Below are 19,009 nucleotides of genomic sequence, written 5' to 3'. Positions count from 1 at the left end.
AACAGGTAGTTGTCTACACAATTGTCCCTTAGGCCACACATTTTTTAGTTCTGTTTCACGGTCCCGCCTACCCTTCTGAAACGCAGCTGGAAAAAAAATAAATGAAACAAAAAGTATTTATTTTTTTATGCCTCCCGCTAGTAATATTGTCCCCCTAATACAATAAAAAAGGTTACATATAAACTCCATGTCTACATCACTATCAGTGATTCAAGAAACCAGCTGCAGTTTTAATGAATTTCATATAAATAAATAAATAAATGATTGACATAGCTATTTGCATTTATTTTTATTTCGACCAACCTTGTGTGGAAAAAATCCGTGAAACATAGAATTACAAAATTGTGGCCTTAGGATTTGCTGTTCATGGCTTATGGTCGTGGGTTTCTGAGCACCAGCCTGTGCTTGTGGGTGTCATCAAAGTTCTCAATGTCCTTGACATGAATCACTTTGGGCTATCCTCCGACATGTACCAGTAGCTGATACGTCGTATTATAACTAATGTAGTTAATGTTGTTGAACATCAAAGCTCAATAATCGTTCACGCATAATATCTATCTAGTATTGATCTTGATGCAGCAATACTATTCAAATATGAGCCTGGGTAGTTGATATATTTGTGGTTTTCATCGATCGTCAACTGGCAATAATTGGCTCAAAGACCATCTTCCCGAGGCAAGGTTGTTAACTGACTGTAAAAGTCCAGTTTCCACCCAAGGCTGGAATTTCTGGGCTCGATCGTAGCGCCACCAGTGGCTGTTACGAGTTATGTCCCTCCTATTGACCAATCAGATTCCACCTCTCATATCACTTGCATTTGCTTCAAACAAAATGATGGCGCCCAGTCAAAATGACACCGAGGTGGCGGCAGTTTTTGAACCAGAAATCGATTTCATTGTGTGTATTTGATTGGACTATGCATAGACTTGTTAGTCCAGCCAAAATATAACTCCATAATTCCAGCCTAATTTGGCAAGGGTGGAAACTGGACTTTTATAGTCAGTTATCTCCCTTGCCTTGGGGTGATGCTCAAAGACATGCTCACTGGCATCTTATCCTTTTTTTTTTACGCTCTTATTAATTACTTTTGGGGCCATTCATATTTGATGTTTCAATTTATTTCCATGTACCCTGCTACAGCGGTATACAACTGGAAAAAATATGTCGTTTTGGCAACAGCCATTTTACTAATATCTGTAATATCTGCAATTTCAAGGAAACGACATTGTGTAATGTATACTACACAAAAGAAGTTAAGGAACACCCAATTCTTACTTGTTACCCTAGTTAATCTGTCATGGACATGATTTTTTCATATTGTCATTAAACATTGGGTGTTCTTTGACTTCTTTGGAATAGTATATAATAACATTGATTTAAATGTATGTGTGTTGGAGCTCACCTGGCAATATGGTGACAAAAAACAAACACTCCACATCTCAATCTTCATTTGTTGTCAAATTGTGGTAAATTATAAACATAGCGGTTAGGTAAATTCATTGTAGGCATGAGTAAATATCCATGCAGGGTATATCAATCAGTATTCTCCACACAATAAGCCTACAACTTCTACACATGACATGATAATACTGTTGTTATTGTCCATCACTTCTATGAAAACTGGTTATACATGTAATAGTGTGTTAATTAATAACTGTTCCTATGTCACTTTTATACATTTATGATGTATAACTTGGTTGTAGAAGTATTATCTGTTCACTGTGTGTATTTGGTCTTGTCTTTTGTTGTATATATTCACAACTTCATTGTACCAGATCTGATGTAGTTCCATCAACAGTCTTAGAATGGCCATTTGTGTAAGATATTTTCAAGTTTGACTTAAGGTCAAATGTCTGCATTATGCATATTATTTTAGTAAAAACTAAAGGAATTTGTGGATATTTTTTCAATAAAAAACATAACTGCAATGTTTTCAGGTATTGATATTTTTCAAGCACAAAAGAATATCTAAAAAGTTGAAAGCATTATGAGATGGTCACCAGGTATGACAATGGCTGTCGAGGATGACAATAGTTGCCATATATGACATTGGCTGCTGATGACAATGGCTGCCGAGGATGAAAATAGCTGCCAGGTATGACAATGACTGCCCAGGATGACAATTGCTGCCCAGGATGACAATTGCTGCCAGGGGATGACAACGGCTGCCGACCCGTGAAGGTCTGGGGTAGAATAGGTCACCTAACAGGATTGGGTGGTCAGGCTTGCTGACTTGGTTGATGCATGTCATCGTATCCCAATTGCTTGGATCAATGCTCATGATGTCAATCACTGGATTGTCTGGTCCAGATTCGATTATTTACAGACCGCCGTCATATAGCTTGAATATTGCCGAGTGTGGCTGCCCTGGAAGACAATGGCTGCTCAGGATGACAATGGCGGCCAGGTATGACAAAGGCTGCCGAGTATGACATTGGCTGCCAGGTATGACAAAGGCTGCCGAGTATGACATTGGCTGCCAGGTATGACAAAGGCTGCCGAGTATGACAATGGCTGCCAGGTATGACAATGGTTGCCGAGTATGACAATTGCTGCCAGGTATGACAATGACTGCCAGGTATGACAATGGCTGCTGAGTATGACAATGGCTTCCAGGTATGACAAAGGCTGCCGAGTATGACAATGGCTGCCAGGTATGACAATGGCTGCTGAAGCTGACAATTGCTGCCAAGGATGACAATGGCTGCCAGGTATGACAATGACTGCCAGGTATGACAATGGCTGCTGAAGCTGACAATGGCTGCCAAGGATGACAATGACTGCAAGGTATGACAATGACTGCCAGGTATGACAATGGCTGCCAAGGATGACAATGGCTGCTCAGGATGACAATGGCTGCCAGGTATGACAATGGCTGCCAGGTATGACAATGGCTGCCGAGTATGACAATGGCTGCCAGGTATGACGATGACTGCCAGGTATGACAATGACAATGGCTGCTGAAGCTGACAATGGCTGCCAGGTATGACAATGACTGCCAGGTATGACAATGACTGCCAGGTATGACAATGGCTGCCAGGTATGACAATGACTGCCAGGTATGACAATGGCTGCCAGGTATGACAAAGGCTGCCGAGTATGACAATGGCTGCCGAGTATGACAATGGCTGCCGAGTATGACAATGGCTGCCAGATATGACAATGACTGCAAGGTATGACAAAGGCTGCCAAGTATGACAATGACTGCAAGGTATGACAAAGGCTGCCGAGTATGACAATGGCTGCCAGGTATGACAATGGCTGACAAGTAAGACAATGACTGCAAGGTATCACAAAGGCTGCCGAGTATGACAATGGCTGCCAGGTATGACAATGGCTGACAAGTAAGACAATGACTGCAAGGTATCACAAAGGCTGCCGAGTATGACAATGGCTGCCAGGTATGACAATGACTGAACTGGTGACCACCATGAGGGTTCACCTCTTAGCTGTGACAAACAAACTGAGTCAGTGAGTGACACACTAACAACCGTAATGTGTAAAAGTCAAGCTCAGATTTAGTTTATTTACAAACTTAATTCAATTGCAAAACTTTGTGTCAAGTAAAGTTTAACAAACACCCAGGTCTAGAATCATGAAGCAGAAGCGTCATGTATCTTCCAGGATCATAGTCTCCATCACTGAAGGAAACACATTGCGTCAACACCAGATTCTATTTTGATTAAATTACTTTGCATGCAATTAGACAAACTTCTTCAAGGTTGTTACCATGATTACCGTATTCGCCATATTTAGGACCCTGCCCTAATAAGTGCCCCTTACCAACTTTTAGACCAGTCTGTAAGTAATCTTTATAATCTTTATAAATTTACATGACAGTCCATATTTTCTTGTGTATGTTACATATTTTTAACAGAAAACAACAGCACAGAAGTATATATTTAACTGGTAACTATTATCAAATTTTTTTTGGTTTTAACAATGTTTGAAGGGCTCTATCTCAGCAACCAAATTAACTCATTGTATATGGTATTAATGAGCAACGCTCTTTGTCAGTTTTCAAGGGCTCTTATTATGGCGAATATGGTATATGTCAAGTGCATTGTATCAACTCTGAGCCATGATCTGTTCAATGTCATCAACAGTTTTAGGACATGCTTGTGACAGCAATACAGGTGCCCCTTCCGTTACCAGAACGTCATCCTCGATACGAATCCCCAGACCCTGAAACTCAGCTGGAGCAGTCGGGTGGGATGCTGGGATGTATAGCCCTGGAAACCAACATTACAAATTTAGCAGGAAGCAGACAAACATCCAGATTGATTTTTTTTTAAATGATCTCAAAATTTCATATTACAGTAAAAGTTGTCTTTTCATGCATTAATTTGCTTATGTGTTCAATGGTTTCTCATATGAAAAGTTATGTGATGTCTTTAAAAGTGCATGCTGACTGGTAAATTGTTGGCAAATACATAAATAGTCGCGCTGATTTGGAGAAGTGCCACAGCACTGTAGGTCACCTGGATATGTAGTCAACAATTAAAAATGTTGATACTAAATATAATGTCATCATGAGAAACATACATGCTAAACTTAAGCTCCCTCAGTCTGGCAATTTCAGCGTAGACGTTTACAAAGCCTTCAGAGCATTGTCAAAACAAGGTCAAATAAATAATTTGCGAAAAGACAACATATGTGATGACCCCCACAACCAACTAATCAAATACCAAATGTCATTACATTTTGTACAAAAATGGCCATAAATAGATTTTTCAATATGGCTGCATGGCGGCCATATTGAAAATCCTATTCAAACCTCTTGAACAAAGAAGTCATTGGTGGGAACAAGCATGTGTGAAGTGGCTGTTTCATTGGTCCAGTTGGTTCTGAGTAGAAGATTATTACAGACGTCAGACAAATAGGCCACGAAATAAGCTCACTTGACTTTCAGTCAGGTGAGCTAAAAAGGAAACATTGTTCTCATGTTACTGTTACTGTAATCCCCATGGGCAAGTGTTGGGAACAGGTTCACCCATTGAACACCCGCTATTCTCACCTGGCTCGATTGTAACAATCATCCCTGGACTTAGTTTTATGCCTCTTGAGATGTCGGATGTATCATGGACGTCCATTCCCAGATAGTGACTCACATGATGGGGACAAAACTCACGGGTTTTCTGAAAAAAACGTATATGCAGTTGTGGTGTAATAATACGGCAATACAGTATTGTGTGCATGATACGAGGCCCAAGATACAATACATTGATTTACAACCTCTGTATCGCGAAACATACGATACACTACATTGCATTGGTGTAAAACCATGTCCTTAATAACAGATTCTCTTGTATTTCCCAGTTGGCTTTAAATAGCAAAACATTCACTGCATCCTCTAATCTATGTTTCTGCCCAACAAAGTTTATCTCCGCTGTCTGAAAACTAAAAACAAATGACTCAGGGTTGTGATTCACCTGCAAAGTACTATATTGGGATACATATCGTATCGCACCAATAGGACCTGGATACCTATCGTATCTCACCAATATGATCAGGATGCGTATCGTATTGCACCAATAGGATCGGGTTAACAATTGTATCGCACTAAAAGGACCTGGATACCTATCGTATCGCACCAATAGGACCTGGATACCTATCGTATCGCACCAATAGGATCAGGATGCGTATCGTATGGCACCAATAGGATCGGGTTAACAATTGTATCGCACCAATAGGACCTGGATACCTATCGTATCGCACCAATAGGATCAGGATGCGTATCGTATCGCACCAATATGATCAGGATACATATTGTATCACAACCCAACTGTATTGTTACTCCTCTAATACACTGTAGAATAAAGAATGAGGAGGGAGGTTGTACACCACTTTTAGCAATGTTCCATCTATATTTAATGGACGGGCACATCAGAAATTGTCTTCCCACATTGTACCCATTTAAGGAATTGAATTTGAGCCTTCATAACGAACGTTTTAACCACAAGGCTACCTCACCGCCTTCTTCACTAGACAAACCTGCATTAACTCGACTTCCTTGACGTCTGCTGGGAGGATGCCCAGCACCTGCAGCTGTTTCCCCAGCAGCTTCAGCATCACCTTGTAGATGTCATCCAGGGAGTGGGCCAAGGTGCACAGCTCCACACACTGCTCCTGGACAGTCAACACTGCATCATACAGCCGTCTCTGTGAGGAGCTGAACCTCCCTGGAGGAGAGAGGGAGTGCTACTTTGAGTACCCATGCGGGAATCAAACTCTGATCTCTAAGTGGTACAAGTGAACAGTTTGAGAGAGCAAGTCTTACACCACTTTTAGCATTATTCCAGCAATATCACAACAGAGTGAGTGAGTGAGTACGGTCTTACACCACTTTTAGCAATATTCCAGCAATATCACAACAGAGTGAGTGAGTGAGTGCAGTCTTACACCACTTTTAGCATTGTTCCAGCAATATCACAACAGAGTGAGTGAGTGAGTACGGTCTTACACCACTTTTAGCAATATTCCAGCAATATCACAACAGAGTGAGTGAGTGAGTACGGTCTTACACCACTTTTAGCAATATTCCAGCAATATCACAACAGAGTGAGTAAGTGAGTACGGTCTTACAGCACTTTTAGCAATATTCCAGCAATATCACAACAGAGTGAGTAAGTGAGTACGGTCTTACAGCACTTTTAGCAATATTCCAGCAATATCACAACAGAGTGAGTGAGTGAGTACGGTCTTACACCACTTTTAGCAATATTCCAGCAATATCACAACAGAGTGAGTGAGTGAGTGCAGTCTTACACCACTTTTAGCATTGTTCCAGCAATATCACAACAGAGTGAGTGAGTGAGTACGGTCTTACAGCACTTTTAGCAATATTCCAGCAATATCACAACAGAGTGAGTGAGTGAGTACGGTCTTACACCACTTTTAGCAATATTCCAGCAATATCACAACAGAGTGAGTGAGTGAGTGCAGTCTTACACCACTTTTAGCATTGTTCCAGCAATATCACAACAGAGTGAGTGAGTGAGTACGGTCTTACACCACTTTTAGCAATATTCCAGCAATATCACAACAGAGTGAGTGAGTGAGTACGGTCTTACACCACTTTTAGCAATATTCCAGCAATATCACAACAGAGTGAGTAAGTGAGTACGGTCTTACACCACTTTTAGCAATATTCCAGCAATATCACAACAGAGTGAGTGAGTGAGTACGGTCTTACACCACTTTTAGCAATATTCCAGCAATATCACAACAGAGTGAGTGAGTGAGTACGGTCTTACACCACTTTTAGCAATATTCCAGCAATATCACAACAGAGTGAGTAAGTGAGTACGGTCTTACACCACTTTTAGCAATATTCCAGCAATATCACAACAGAGTGAGTGAGTGAGTACGGTCTTACACCACTTTTAGCAATATTCCAGCAATATCACAACAGAGTGAGTGAGTGAGTACGGTCTTACACCACTTTTAGCAATATTCCAGCAATATCACAACAGAGTGAGTAAGTGAGTACGGTCTTACACCACTTTTAGCAATATTCCAGCAATATCACAACAGAGTGAGTGAGTGAGTACGGTCTTACACCACTTTTAGCAATATTCCAGCAATATCACAACAGAGTGAGTACGGTCTTACACCACTTTTAGCAATATTCCAGCAATATCACAACAGAGTGAGTGAGTACGGTCTTACAGCACTTTTAGCAATGTTCCAGCAATATCACAACAGAGTGAGTGAGTGAGTGCGGTCTTACACCACTTTTAGCAATATTCCAGCAATATCACAACAGAGTGAGTACGGTCTTACACCACTTTTAGCAATGTTCCAGCAATATCACAACAGAGTGAGTACGGTCTTACACCACTTTTAGCAATATTCCAGCAATATCACAACAGAGCGAGTGAGTACGGTCTTACACCACTTTTAGCAATATTCCAGCAATATCACAACAGAGTGAGTACGGTCTTACACCACTTTTAGCAATGTTCCAGCAATATCACAACAGAGTGAGTACGGTCTTACACCACTTTTAGCAATATTCCAGCAATATCACAACAGAGTGATTGAGTACGGTCTTACACCACTTTTAGCAATATTCCAGCAATATCACAACAGAGTGAGTGAGTGAGTTCGGTCTTACACCACTTTTAGCAATATTCCAGCAATATCACAACAGAGTGAGTGAGTGTGGTTTTACACCACTTTTAGCAATATTCCAGCAATATCACAACAGAGTGGGTGAGTGCGGTCTTACACCACTTTTAGCAATATTCCAGCAATATCACAACAGAGTGATTGAGTACGGTCTTACACCACTTTTAGCAATATTCCAGCAATATCACAACAGTGAGTGAGTGAGTGCGGTGGGGAATCGAACCTGGGCTGCTGGCATGACAGGCGACCGCTTGAACCACCGGGCTACCCCACTGCCCCCACCTGGAATAGTAAGGCACTGAGCAGCTTATGTCTTCACATACTCGAGTGTGTATAGTATGGTTATGTTAATCCTGGGGTAGAATCCGTGACCACAACTCCAGGCTTGTAAGAGCCAAGTGATGAGGATTGGATGATGGATGACCTGGCTCGGCCCCAGTGGATCATGCTATAAAACTACTGGTCTGCCTGTACCACACTGTAATACTGCTGACTATGACGTAAAACAACATTCACTCACTATTAATGTTACAGTATTGATACTGTTACCTGAGACTGGCCATGTGTGGGAAATTACAGTATTAATACTATTACCTGAGACTGGCCATGTGCGGGCAATTACAGTATTAATACTATTACCTGAGACTGGCCATGTGCAGGTGATTACAGTATTAATACTATTACCTGAGACTGGCCATGTGCGGGCAATTACAGTATTAATACTATTACCTGAGACTGGCCATGTGCAGGTGATTACAGTATTAATACTATTACCTGAGACTGGCCATGTGCGGGCAATTACAGTATTAATACTATTACCTGAGACTGGCCATGTGCGGGCGATTACAGTATCAATACTATTACCTGAGACTGGCCATGTGCGGGTGATTACAGTATTATAACTATTACCTGAGACTGGCCATGTATGGGTGATTACAGTATTAATACTATTACCTGAGACTGGCCATGTGCGGGCGATTACAGTATTAATACTATTACCTGAGACTGGCCATGTGCAGGTGATTACAGTATTAATACTATTACCTGAGACTGGCCATGTGCGGGCGATTACAGTATTAATACTATTACCTGAGACTGGCCATGTGCGGGGGATCACAGTATTAATACTATTACCTGAGACTGGCCATGCGCGGGTGATCACAGTATTAATACTATTACCTGAGACAAGCAATGTTTGGGTGATCACAGTATTAATACTAATACCTGAGACTGGCCATGTGCGGGTGATTACAGTATTATAACTATTACCTGAGACTGGCCATGTATGGGTGATTACAGTATTAATACTATTACCTGAGACTGGCCATGTGCGGGCGATTACAGTATCAATACTATTACCTGAGACTGGCCATGTGCGGGTGATTACAGTATTATAACTATTACCTGAGACTGGCCATGTATGGGTGATTACAGTATTAATACTATTACCTGAGACTGGCCATGTGCGGGCGATTACAGTATTAATACTATTACCTGAGACTGGCCATGTGCAGGTGATTACAGTATTAATACTATTACCTGAGACTGGCCATGTGCGGGCGATTACAGTATTAGTACTATTACCTGAGACTGGCCATGTGCGGGGGATCACAGTATTAATACTATTACCTGAGACTGGCCATGCGCGGGTGATCACAGTATTAATACTATTACCTGAGACAAGCAATGTTTGGGTGATCACAGTATTAATACTATTACCTGAGACTGGCCATGTGCGGGTGATTACAGTATTATAACTATTACCTGAGACTGGCCATGTGCAGGTGATTACAGTATGAATACTATTACCTGAGACTGGCCAAGTGCAGGTGATCACAGTATTAGTACTATTACCTGAGACTGGCCATGTGCGGGTGATTACAGTATTAGTACTATTACCTGAGACTGGCCATGTGCGGGTGATTACAGTATAAATACTATTACCTGAGACTGGCCATGTGCGGGCGATTACAGTATTAACACTTTTACCTGAGACTGGCCATGTTTGGGCGATTACAGTATTAATACTATTACCTGAGACTGGCCATGTGCGGGTGATCACAGTATTAGTACTATTACCTGAGACTGGCCATGTGCGGGTGATTACAGTATTAGTACTATTACCTGAGACTGGCCATGTGCGGGCGATTACAGTATCAATACTATTACCTGAGACTGGCCATGTGCAGGTGATTACAGTATTATAACTATTACCTGAGACTGGCCATGTATGGGTGATTACAGTATTAGTACTATTACCAGATACTGGCCATGTGCGGGTGATTACAGTATTAGTACTATTACCTGAGACTGGCCATGTGCGGGTGATTACAGTATTAGTACTATTACCTGAGACTGGCCATGTGCAGGCGATTACAGTATTAGTACTATTACCTGAGACTGGTCATGTGCGGGCGATTACAGTATTAGTACTATTACCTGAGACTGGCCATGTGCGGGTGATGTCACTGGTGTAACCATGGAACTCACAGCCTGCATCCATGAGGACTAACTCCCCATCGCGAACGATCTGGTTGTTGTTGATGTAATGGATAGTGTTGGCACGATTACCCCCTGTGTGAAGGAAACAAATATTACCGACATTCATAATACCGGATGGATAATATGGATACTCCTCTTGCTCTAGCATAGAAAAAGGCTTTTCTGACTCATTTAATATATACAAATCATAGGGCTAGGAAAATAGCATATATAAAAATAACGCAAACATACCTATAAATATAGCATTTCCTAACTGTCACTGTGATTAGCCTAAAAAGGCACTTTTACAAAGTAAAATGATGAAAAACTTTGTGTGTTGTCATGCTATATGAAATGGCCTCTTGCTGAGGAAATTACCTAACACCAGTCCTGAGGTGATGACCTCACTCGCATTCACACAGACTACATGATGATGCATTGGGCCCCAGAAGTGAGGTAGCATAGAATCTCTCCGCTTTTAGCAATATTCCAGCAATATCACGGCGGGGGACGCCAGAAATGGGCTTCACACATTGTACCCATGTGGGGAATTAAACCTTGGCCTTTGGTGGGATGAGCAAATCCATTAACCACTAGACTACCCGACCGACCCTATGCATGAAAGTAATGGGGAAATAAAGGTGTTACTGGGGAGCTTCCGTACCTGCAACAACTGGAGGGAACGCCAGGAACTCAGCATCACGTATCCGACACTCAAAATCCATCTTTGCATACAGATGAGCTTCCTTGACCTGACAATAAATATTATTATAAATAACCTATTATGTCACCTTTCTAAGAAGAACCACGATACTTATCAATCTTATTATCTGTTTTTCATTTAAATCAAACACTGAATGTATCTAATACAGGCACACAAATTAACCTGAGACATTTAGAGACTGGTAATTTATTATAAGGGAGGGTAGGGGGGAAAAGATTGGGTATTGGGTGGGTGGGTGTTATCATGAAAATATGACACAGTGAAAGAGGGACGTCACCAACATTTATCATAATTGTATTATATGGGTAACGAAAAAATTACACTTTTATCATTTCAAACGCAAAAGATATAAACTTGAGCATTATTTATGGACTGGTCATTTATTATATTAAAAAATGCTACATAAAATGGGGGGGTATCAACAAACTATTATACAGTCCTAAGACCAATCTTCCCCCACCTCACCCCTTCAATAAATGACCAGTCCCTTATAGCCTGAATCGTGACACCCTCTCAACAGCCTAAATTCTACAGTGTTCCCTCGTTATTGCGCCCTTCAATATAGCGCTAACTCGGTTATAGCGCACAGTAAAGCATGGCTAGCCCTCAGGATACCTGTAGCCCAGGCTCAGACTAGCAGGCTCCTGCCAAGTTGCATCCTGTCGACACATACTTTCTTATTTTGTTGAAATGTTGAATAAAAATACAAATGTTAAACTACTGAATATTTACAACGGTGGTATGGTATTTTTCTTTTACAATTGATGGCTTTATGATATCAAACATCATCACAGAAAGGAATCTAAAAATTACCTCTGGATGTGAAAATTTCATAACTTCAATGAAAGACTTTGAAGCTATTTCCACACTTTGTTTCATCAGCTCAATTTCGGCTGGAGATTTAGTCAACCTCAATTGGTTACAAATTCCGACTGTGTTTTCGATACATTTATGACGGTTTTCCTTCATAAACTGGCTCAACACTTGGATGTCATGCTCCATGTGGGTTGGTTTGGAATAATTGTACCACAACACATAATTGTTAAATTGTGTACAGTAATCACTGAGGTACTCCTCCAGACTGTCAACATTCAACGTTTTGTCCACCCCTGTTAACATCAAGGCTCCTTCTCTTCCTGACCTTGGTCCATCCCATAATTCTTTCGAGGGGTCTTTTTTCGGCACAAACAGAACCGACATATAATCAGTAATGGATGACTTTTGTTGATTTGTATGCAAGATTAAAACACTGTCTGGTTCCTGAAATCCACACAGATACAAGAATTCTGTATTTTGTCGAAAAGGATATGGTATGTCATAGGTCATAAAAGTCTTTGCTGAAGCTGGGAATATCAAAATGTGATCTTTCACACTTTCCATGTCCTTGAAAGCACTGCATGCCAGTGTCACTAAATTATCCCTTCTAATTTGATATTCACGTTTTGAAATTCCTGGTGTTACCTCCCCTTGTTTGACCAGGTGAGGATGTGTCTGAGCAGCTGGTTGTCCGAAGGAATTTGACAGGATTACGATAGGAAGTCGGAATTGCTTTATGCAAAGAAATTCAGGTAACCTGAATTGGTGACATCCTGAAAATACTGAAAAATATTAAAATGAACACGGATTAATGAAATACAATGGATCCATAAAAAGATCAAAGGACAAGCTAGACCCTTGCTTGTTGGAAGTCCTAGAACAACTTATCAACCTAACTAATGTTCAATCAACTTCACACAAGCAGTAAACATACTGCATTCATATCTACAATGAAACTGAGGACAAAACCGTAGAATCCAATCTCCCTTTTACAAAACTATACTAGTAAAGTTTCAAAAGGAATACTGAGATATTTCAGACTACAAACTCCTGCCAGTTCCACCTGGACTACCAGAGTATCCAAATCAGTAGTTGAGTAGTCTTTATCATGGGTGTCCTAACAAAGGAGGTGTCACGCCACAATACTCAGCAGAAGAGTAACACTGCGTAAATGAGGCTCTAGCTGTTGTCATGAGCATTTTACAGCACAAATTTCAAACAGGACGTTCTTTACGTCTATTGGTTATAAAACAGCAGAAACAAATTATTCACTCATTTTATTTTGCCAAATCAATATTTACGAGGCAGCCAATTACATATCAGATACTGATCCGTGCAATAAATAAATGTAATGTTATTAAGTTAACAGTACAGGAAAAGCTGGGTGCTCATAATTCAGAACTGTGTTCAGGGAGTGGTACTAATACATGTAATAACTCAAATTGCTGTATAATATTTTCATTTCATTAATATCATGTGACCTAACCAAGAGAAAATTATATTCAGTCAAATACCATTGTGTCGAAATTAGGTGGGTCAAACTTACAGTTGTCTCTGTTAAAAGCATAGTCCCTGCATATTCCTTCTTTATTCATCATTTTTAATTTGGTTGTGTCAAATCAAATTGTGAAGTATTTACGTAGGAACCTACAACTTTGACACAATGGTGTCTGACTGTATAGGAATTTTTTTGTTTGATTCAACATTAAAATAATCATCCCTACATACCTATCTACCTGTTAATTATTATTTAATCCATACAGTTGAAATTATATTTATTGCATATGCATAGTAGCATATGTAAAATTGCTTAAAACAAATAAAAAAGAGACTGCATCAGTGTTGTTTAAAAGTAAATTAACAATACAAGCTTCGTGTTGCACATACATCGCCTGTATCCAAGATTCCACATATCTGAAGTTTGTGTTTTACTCCAAGGGCAAGTTACACACAGAGTTCCCTCCCTTAGAGCACCTGCAATTATCCTTACCCCAATGAAAAAGATAACATTTTGACAGTATTTGGAAAAGCAAAAGTCGCATGAGATTTTTCTATACATACATATATCCATTAGATATTATTATGTCAACCATCTTCTCCGAGAAATATATATTTTGTTAATCATTTACTAATCTATTGTGGTTGATGTAAGCGACTTCTAGCGACTTAATTCGGTCAAGGACTGTAACCAAGCCTAGAAATTTCGGCGTGGTCCATGCGTTGACTTCCAAGGTAAATACACCCACCTTTATCATATCTCTACCAGGGAATGGTAGATAGTTCTGCATTGGCATGCCTAATTGTGTGCAGCGAAACATGAATATGATGATGACATGTTCATAATTCGAAAGTAGGGATTTTTTCAAACGTGTCCGTTTTGAGACTCGACTTAGAGTAACATGGTCAACTTGATATTCAAGTAGTGCAGGGCGTACTGCATGCCTTGTTTGACCCGGCTCTGTACTTTGCCAGGTGTTTTATCATCCTTAGCTCTGGTTGTTAAATCAAGTAGTAATATCAGTCAAGCTGTTTTCTTTGCTGGTGGCTGATTTGCTTTGTTTAGTATGCCTATTTGAATGTAAATGCCTCCAATGCTAGTTTTCATCTTATCAGGCAGAAGAGCAAAATACATGGAAGCCGAATTATTAAAAAAGGGCAACAGCCACTGTTGCAACTTAAATGCATCCACAGAAATAATTTGAAGTTTGATAAACTGTTTTAAACATTTTAAATTTATGAGACTTTAGCTCAAATGTCTGAAGGGACATTTGATTCAGATATTGCGTTTTGAGAAGTGAATAAAATTTGTTATCTGTGAGCACTTTTGCATGAGTTGAAATGGTGTGTAGGTGTTGGTGATAATGGCGTATGGTTCAATCCAAGGCATCAAAATTGGGTAATAAATCGATATTGCCATCTTGTTAATATGGTAAAAAAATTATCTTTTGTAACATGTATAACAACAGTAAGGTTGATAAAGTGGTTTTTATTTCATATTTTTATCATGCTTTTGGAGAACTATTATGTTCAAGACTTGATTCAAAATTAATATAATTTGAAATAAATATTGTCTTAAAAAGTCTACATATGAGATCTTGCAAACAAAGTTTTCACCCTAAAAATATATGAAGTGATGCCCCCTCCCTCTTCCTTAGTTATAAGGAAGCATGCACATAGCACTGCAAACTCAACATTTATTAAGACCCATGAAGATCCGGGGTAGAATAGGTCAACCCATGCTTGCCGTAAAAGGCCACTATGCTTGTCATAAGAGGTGACTAATGGGATCGGGTGGTTAGGCTTGCTGCAATCCCAATTGCGTGTGTGTGAAGCCCATTTCTTGTGTCCCCCGCCGTGATATTGCTGGGATATTGCTAAAAGCGGCGTAAAACCAAACTCACTCACTCACTCCCAATTGCGTGGGTCAATGCTCATGATGTCAATCATTGGATTGACTGGTCCAGACTCAATTATGTAAACATCTACTTCTCAGAGACCACTGGGTATTGAACAGGGTGAAGCTGTAGTTTTACATGCTTCTTCCCCACCAATGATGCCTTAGTTTGTTCAACAGGATGGAATCCAATTTTCACTATGGCATTGTAAGAAAAATGCAATTTCTTTAATCACCACTGTTGAAGATAGTGAGTGAGTGAGTTAGAATATAACGCCACATCAGCTTTATTTCAGCCTCCGCATGGAGAGCGGAAGGTCCGGGGTTCGATCCCCGGCCGTGTCATACCAAAAGACGTTAAAAGATTGTACTTGTTGTTACCCTGTCTGGCGCTCGGCATTAAGGGGCTAAAACAAGGACTGGTCGGCTCGGAGTCAGTATACTGTGTCTGAGTGGGGTATTCATGTTAAACTGTGGCATGGTATCTCAGTGGGCTAGCACTATAAATCAGCATCAGTCCGGACTAGTACAAGCAGCCACACACACACACGTGCATGCACGTCGCTATATAAGTGCAATAATCTTGGACGCTACGTTAAACCCAATTTCACCTCACCTTATTTCAGCCCTATACACTGACTAGGCATGACTTGCTTTCAGTTATCAGTATTCAAGTTTGTTTGTCTAACAAGTTTTTTCCGAATGTAATTGTCTGAATGTGAATTTTGTAATCAGCTGATACACAATCTAACAGTAATATATGCAATTGTTTTATTTCAATAGTGTATTTATAGTTTTTTTGTATTTGATATGCAAGGATTTGATTTGTCTGCATTTTTTTTTCAGTGCATATTTTACGTAAATACGCAGCTTGTCTAGAGCTCTGCTCCTTATGAAAACCTTATATTATGTTTAACTTCATGTCATTACAGGGATTTATCTAAACTTGCAGCAAATGTAAGTGAAGAATATCTGATTCATGTTTAACTAATGTTGCGTCTGTACACAGGTGACTTGTAAAATCACTGATAAGATGACTAATAAACATGTTAAACAGAAAGCGGCTTTAATACTTACCTTGAGTACTTTGACATAATTGCATTGAGTGTTGAAATACCTATGAATTTCAGAAAATCAGAACTTTAAGAAAATCAAAATTTTGACCAAATATTATCCCAAATAATATAATAGTTCATAATTCTTGACATATCCCCGCATAAGGATTTTAGTGTGTTTTCAAGCCCCTATGCACATGCCATAAAGTTTCTATGCATAAAATATTTTAATATAAATACTGACAGCAACTTTTTATTAGTGGTTATTTTTTTTGACATTTTATTGTGTCATATGAACTATATATATCCAGGTGAGCTACAGTGCTGTGGCACTAATGTTTTAACTTACCTACCAACCTGTAAGTCCAAATACGGAAATAAAATATTATTGTTTTTGAAACAAAGAATGCTTTACCATGTGTTTACTGTAACTTGTGCTATTTTTCAGCCAGTTACCAAGATGTCGATGCCAGCCGACCAGATAAAACTCCTGCAGGAGTTCACACAGTTGTGCAAAGTCAACTCTGACATCCTCCATGTACCAGAACTGGCTTTTTACAGAGAGTGGCTAAAAGGGTACATAAGCACCTGGATTGGGATAGCATGCTTACTGTATTCGACGTAATAAGTGCCCCGGGCGCTCTCAAAATTATAAAAAGGGGGCTCTTATTAGAATATTATTTTGGTGGAAAAAACAGAGTTGAAAGATAAATTTTGTGGTCTATGCTGACAGCCTGAAATGTTTATGTACGACAGATATATTTTTCCAGAATTTAATTGCCCATAATTAAGGGTGCATATAACACACGATTGCGTATTATACTTGAATAAATAAGTCTTGTGTACATTGATCAATCGGAAGGGGTGCTAATTGGGATTGTTCACTAGCTAATATGTTAGCAATTATCGCCATGGGTGGTTATTAGAGCGGGGCGCTTATTATGTCGAATACGGTAATTTCAAATCAGTCTATTTCTATGACATTGACTATCAGTCTCATTAAAATCAGATCTTAGTTCTCACTACACATAAATCTGAGGACATCCCATTACAGGTAACGTCAGAAAGACCTTTCGCGAACTTTGACGACCATTAGCCAATCAGAAAGCAGCTTTCTCCAGCTGTACAGCACTAGCTTCAAATTGGCAACTTCGGTTCCGGACTATACTTTGAAAACTATTTTGACAAAGTTCTCGATTCAAAGTTTGAAAACTCAACAAAAGAAAATTCTGGAATGTCTTAAAGCTTGAACGAGATTGTATGACAGTACTTCCCTAAGACTAAAAAATCTCCTTTTTTAAATGTTCATCTCATTGAAGCGAGAGATAGACGAGGAAATTGATGGAATCACTCGTACAGCCAATAGTTTCATTTCAGAAACCCTGTGAAACCTTTTTGATGTTGAATGATTATAAAACACATTCCTACTGTCAATTTCCCAATCTGGTTTGCAAAGTTTTGATTGGTCAGGCGAAAGGTCATTCTGACATGACCCATAATGGGATGTCCGCAGATCTTTGTTTGGTGGAATAAGATCTATATTTAATGAGATTTTTTACTGATTGTCATGCAAAATGTCCTAAAGTGCATGAAGATTAATTTTTAAAATTCATTACACATGTACAAGAAGTGTCAAGTGGTTTACCTGGGTCTCCTTGTATGGGAATTTCGGAAGAATAATGTTCGAGTCCCAGGTTGACCACAGTGACCATTGGAGACCTACCTGACAACTAGTCAGTCTCACAGTCCCCTGACCATATCTTCCCTTAGGCCCAGTTGGCCCAGTCACCTAAGGCGCCCCAATTCGCTGTAAGGAGTTGTGTCCCAAGGGCCCACCAGAAACCTCTGATTGTGGGTTCGAATACTGGTTCGCTCCGATTATGTTTCTAGGTTTGTCAGCACCATACCCCTGCTTGTGGGATTCACCAAAGTGGTAATGTCCAACACCTCAGGCTTTCATCCCACATCAAACTGACATGCCGTGATATAACTGGAGGGGGCACGGGTGGCCCTGTCGTCTAAGGCGCTGCGATTCTCTGTGCAGAGTTGCATCCCTTGGGCACGCCAGAAACCTATGATTGTGGTTTCGAATCCCGGTTCGCCCCGATTATGTTTCTAGGTTTGTCAGCACCATACCCGTGCTCATGGGTTTTACCAAAGTGATAAACGTCTGAGACCTGCATCACTTCGGGCTTTCCTCCCACATTAAGCTGACACGCCACAATATAACTGAATACTGCTAAAAGCAGCGTTAAACCCAACTCACTCACTCACTCACTGATATAACTGGAATACCATTCAAAGCGGACTTTGTAAATCATTTAAAGTAGTATAGACATGTTTTACTGAATGTAACTGTCGGTAAATGAATTTCGCAATCTGCTGATATGCACTGGATTTATCTAA

The 19,009-nt window shown here is 40.0% G+C and overlaps 2 protein-coding genes across 2 annotated transcripts in view; one reads left to right on the top strand and one right to left on the bottom strand.

Moving 5' to 3' along the window:
* Nucleotides 1–884: 884 nt before the first annotated feature.
* On the bottom strand, nt 885–14,133 carry LOC124132685 (xaa-Pro aminopeptidase 3-like). The gene is made up of 7 exons (XM_046496741.2): nt 14,042–14,133; nt 12,152–12,936; nt 11,279–11,366; nt 10,573–10,707; nt 5,995–6,182; nt 5,018–5,138; nt 885–4,232 (listed from the first exon to the last, which is right to left on the bottom strand). Exons 1-7 carry the CDS (start codon nt 14,064–14,066, stop codon nt 4,069–4,071), a joined length of 1,506 nt encoding a protein of 501 aa, XP_046352697.2. The 5' UTR covers nt 14,067–14,133; the 3' UTR covers nt 885–4,068.
* Nucleotides 14,134–14,234: 101 nt separating this feature from the next.
* The window catches only part of LOC124132683 (hsc70-interacting protein-like), a 67,125-nt gene continuing 62,350 nt past the window's right edge, over nt 14,235–19,009 (top strand). The window contains exons 1-2 of the mRNA XM_046496739.2: nt 14,235–14,386; nt 17,052–17,179. Coding sequence (XP_046352695.2) covers nt 17,064–17,179 — 116 coding nt within the window. The 5' untranslated portion in view covers nt 14,235–14,386; nt 17,052–17,063. The remainder of the gene's footprint in view (nt 14,387–17,051; nt 17,180–19,009) is intronic.

This window comes from Haliotis rufescens, unplaced genomic scaffold (genome assembly GCF_023055435.1).
Source record: "Haliotis rufescens isolate VD_foot unplaced genomic scaffold, xgHalRufe1.0.p SCAF_7, whole genome shotgun sequence".
NCBI lineage: Eukaryota > Metazoa > Mollusca > Gastropoda > Lepetellida > Haliotidae > Haliotis > Haliotis rufescens.
The sequence above is the reverse complement of the archived record's forward strand: the minus strand, read 5'-3'. Positions and strand labels throughout refer to the sequence as shown.

Bases quoted from the DNA above. Each gene is read 5' to 3' on its own strand.
- LOC124132685 (XM_046496741.2), bottom strand. From the start codon at position 14,066: ATGTGGAATCTTGGATACAGGCGAT. The intron at 11,367-12,151 runs GTAATTTTTAGA...ATTTATTGTCAG, and splicing joins TGAAATTTTCACATCCAGAG to GTCAAGGAAGCTCATCTGTA. The intron at 6,183-10,572 runs GTAATAGTACTA...TCTCTCCTCCAG, and splicing joins CCGCACATGGCCAGTCTCAG to GGAGGTTCAGCTCCTCACAG.